The sequence below is a fragment of the Aureococcus anophagefferens genome (assembly GCF_000186865.1).
Source record: "Aureococcus anophagefferens unplaced genomic scaffold AURANscaffold_33, whole genome shotgun sequence".
Taxonomy (NCBI): domain Eukaryota; class Pelagophyceae; order Pelagomonadales; family Pelagomonadaceae; genus Aureococcus; species Aureococcus anophagefferens.
In genome coordinates, this window is record NW_008705591.1 from 393,579 (window position 1) to 394,713 (window position 1,135).

Sequence of the window (1,135 nt, forward strand, 5' to 3'; positions counted from 1 at the left end):
TTTTCTGCTAGGGCACCGCAATGTACCCAATCTTCGCTTCTTTTGCTTCCACACGCCGATCACGCCCCACACTATCTAACGCATGACGTGACTCATTCTCCTTGGCCTGGCATCGGAATCAGAAATCTAGGTAGAAGGATTCACACCCCACCTTTGCTTGCATGGTGAGCTTTTTGCATTCTATGGCAAGCTGCTTTTTGGTACGCAAAAGAACCTAGTTGGCTGAGGTCAGTATGTCATCGCGATATTTTTGAGACGAGGCCTTCGTACATCAACTTCGCCAAGACTTTTTGAAAGCACAATGTGCTGTGCTTGTACTGCTTCCTTCATGCGCGTGCTACTATGTTCGTGAAAGCCTCCAACTTCCCGCCAATGTGCCGACGTTTCCTTCTCGATTGCGTCTTTTAGAAGATATGCTGCTTCCCGTTTATCATCGAGCTCCAAATTCACCTGCACCAGTCGCGATTTAATGCGACATTGCATCGCGATGGTGGCCAAGCTGAGATATTTATACGACCTGGAAGGCCATCTATAATAGACTATATAAAATTTTATTCGACGGACAAAAGACGCGTTAGCAAAAGAGGCACTTTTTTCATGCTGAGACCAAAAAAAGAGAGGGGGGGGAAAGAAAAAAACGGCCGAAGGCGCCGGAACGGCGCCGAAGGCGCCGGAGGCGTAAAAGAAAGAAGGTGGGGACCTTGCTACGTCCCTCGAACTCACTGAGAGTAGTACCGAAGCGCCATCATCATGAGTGGTCCTGTGACGGGGGGCGACAACAGACCGCGACGCCGTCCAAGCGCGCGAGCATGGTGGCCTAAACCCCACCAAATTGACGAGGGCGCTCCTTACCCGACCCCTCGCGCGAGGGAAAAGGGCCGGGGAGACAGGGCTCGGAGGACGTCCAAGTTCCCTGAATTGAGTGACGTTCCCAGCATTTACTATCTCGCTACGAGCGTTCGACGACACAGCCAATTCTCGCAAGCAGAGCGCCTCTGGAGTCACCCATGGGTACGACGTGTCCACCGCCGCCACCCTGGCTCCAGGCTTCGCGCTCCATGACCACGCGCGACGAGCCGGAGTCAGGCTGAGGGTAAACTACCTCCATAATACAGGGAAGGGGGGGGGGGGCGCG

At 53.7% G+C, this 1,135-nt stretch overlaps 1 protein-coding gene across 1 annotated transcript in view; it reads right to left on the minus strand.

Moving 5' to 3' along the window:
- Window positions 1–1,135, minus strand: part of AURANDRAFT_72505 (hypothetical protein) — a gene marked incomplete at both ends in the record, with an annotated part of 7,491 nt that overhangs the window by 1,664 nt on the left and 4,692 nt on the right. Inside the window, 5 exons of the mRNA XM_009042538.1 lie at window positions 25–106; window positions 152–214; window positions 271–517; window positions 853–913; window positions 1,006–1,102. Of these exons, the coding sequence (XP_009040786.1) occupies window positions 25–106; window positions 152–214; window positions 271–517; window positions 853–913; window positions 1,006–1,102 (550 nt within the window). The remainder of the gene's footprint in view (window positions 1–24; window positions 107–151; window positions 215–270; window positions 518–852; window positions 914–1,005; window positions 1,103–1,135) is intronic.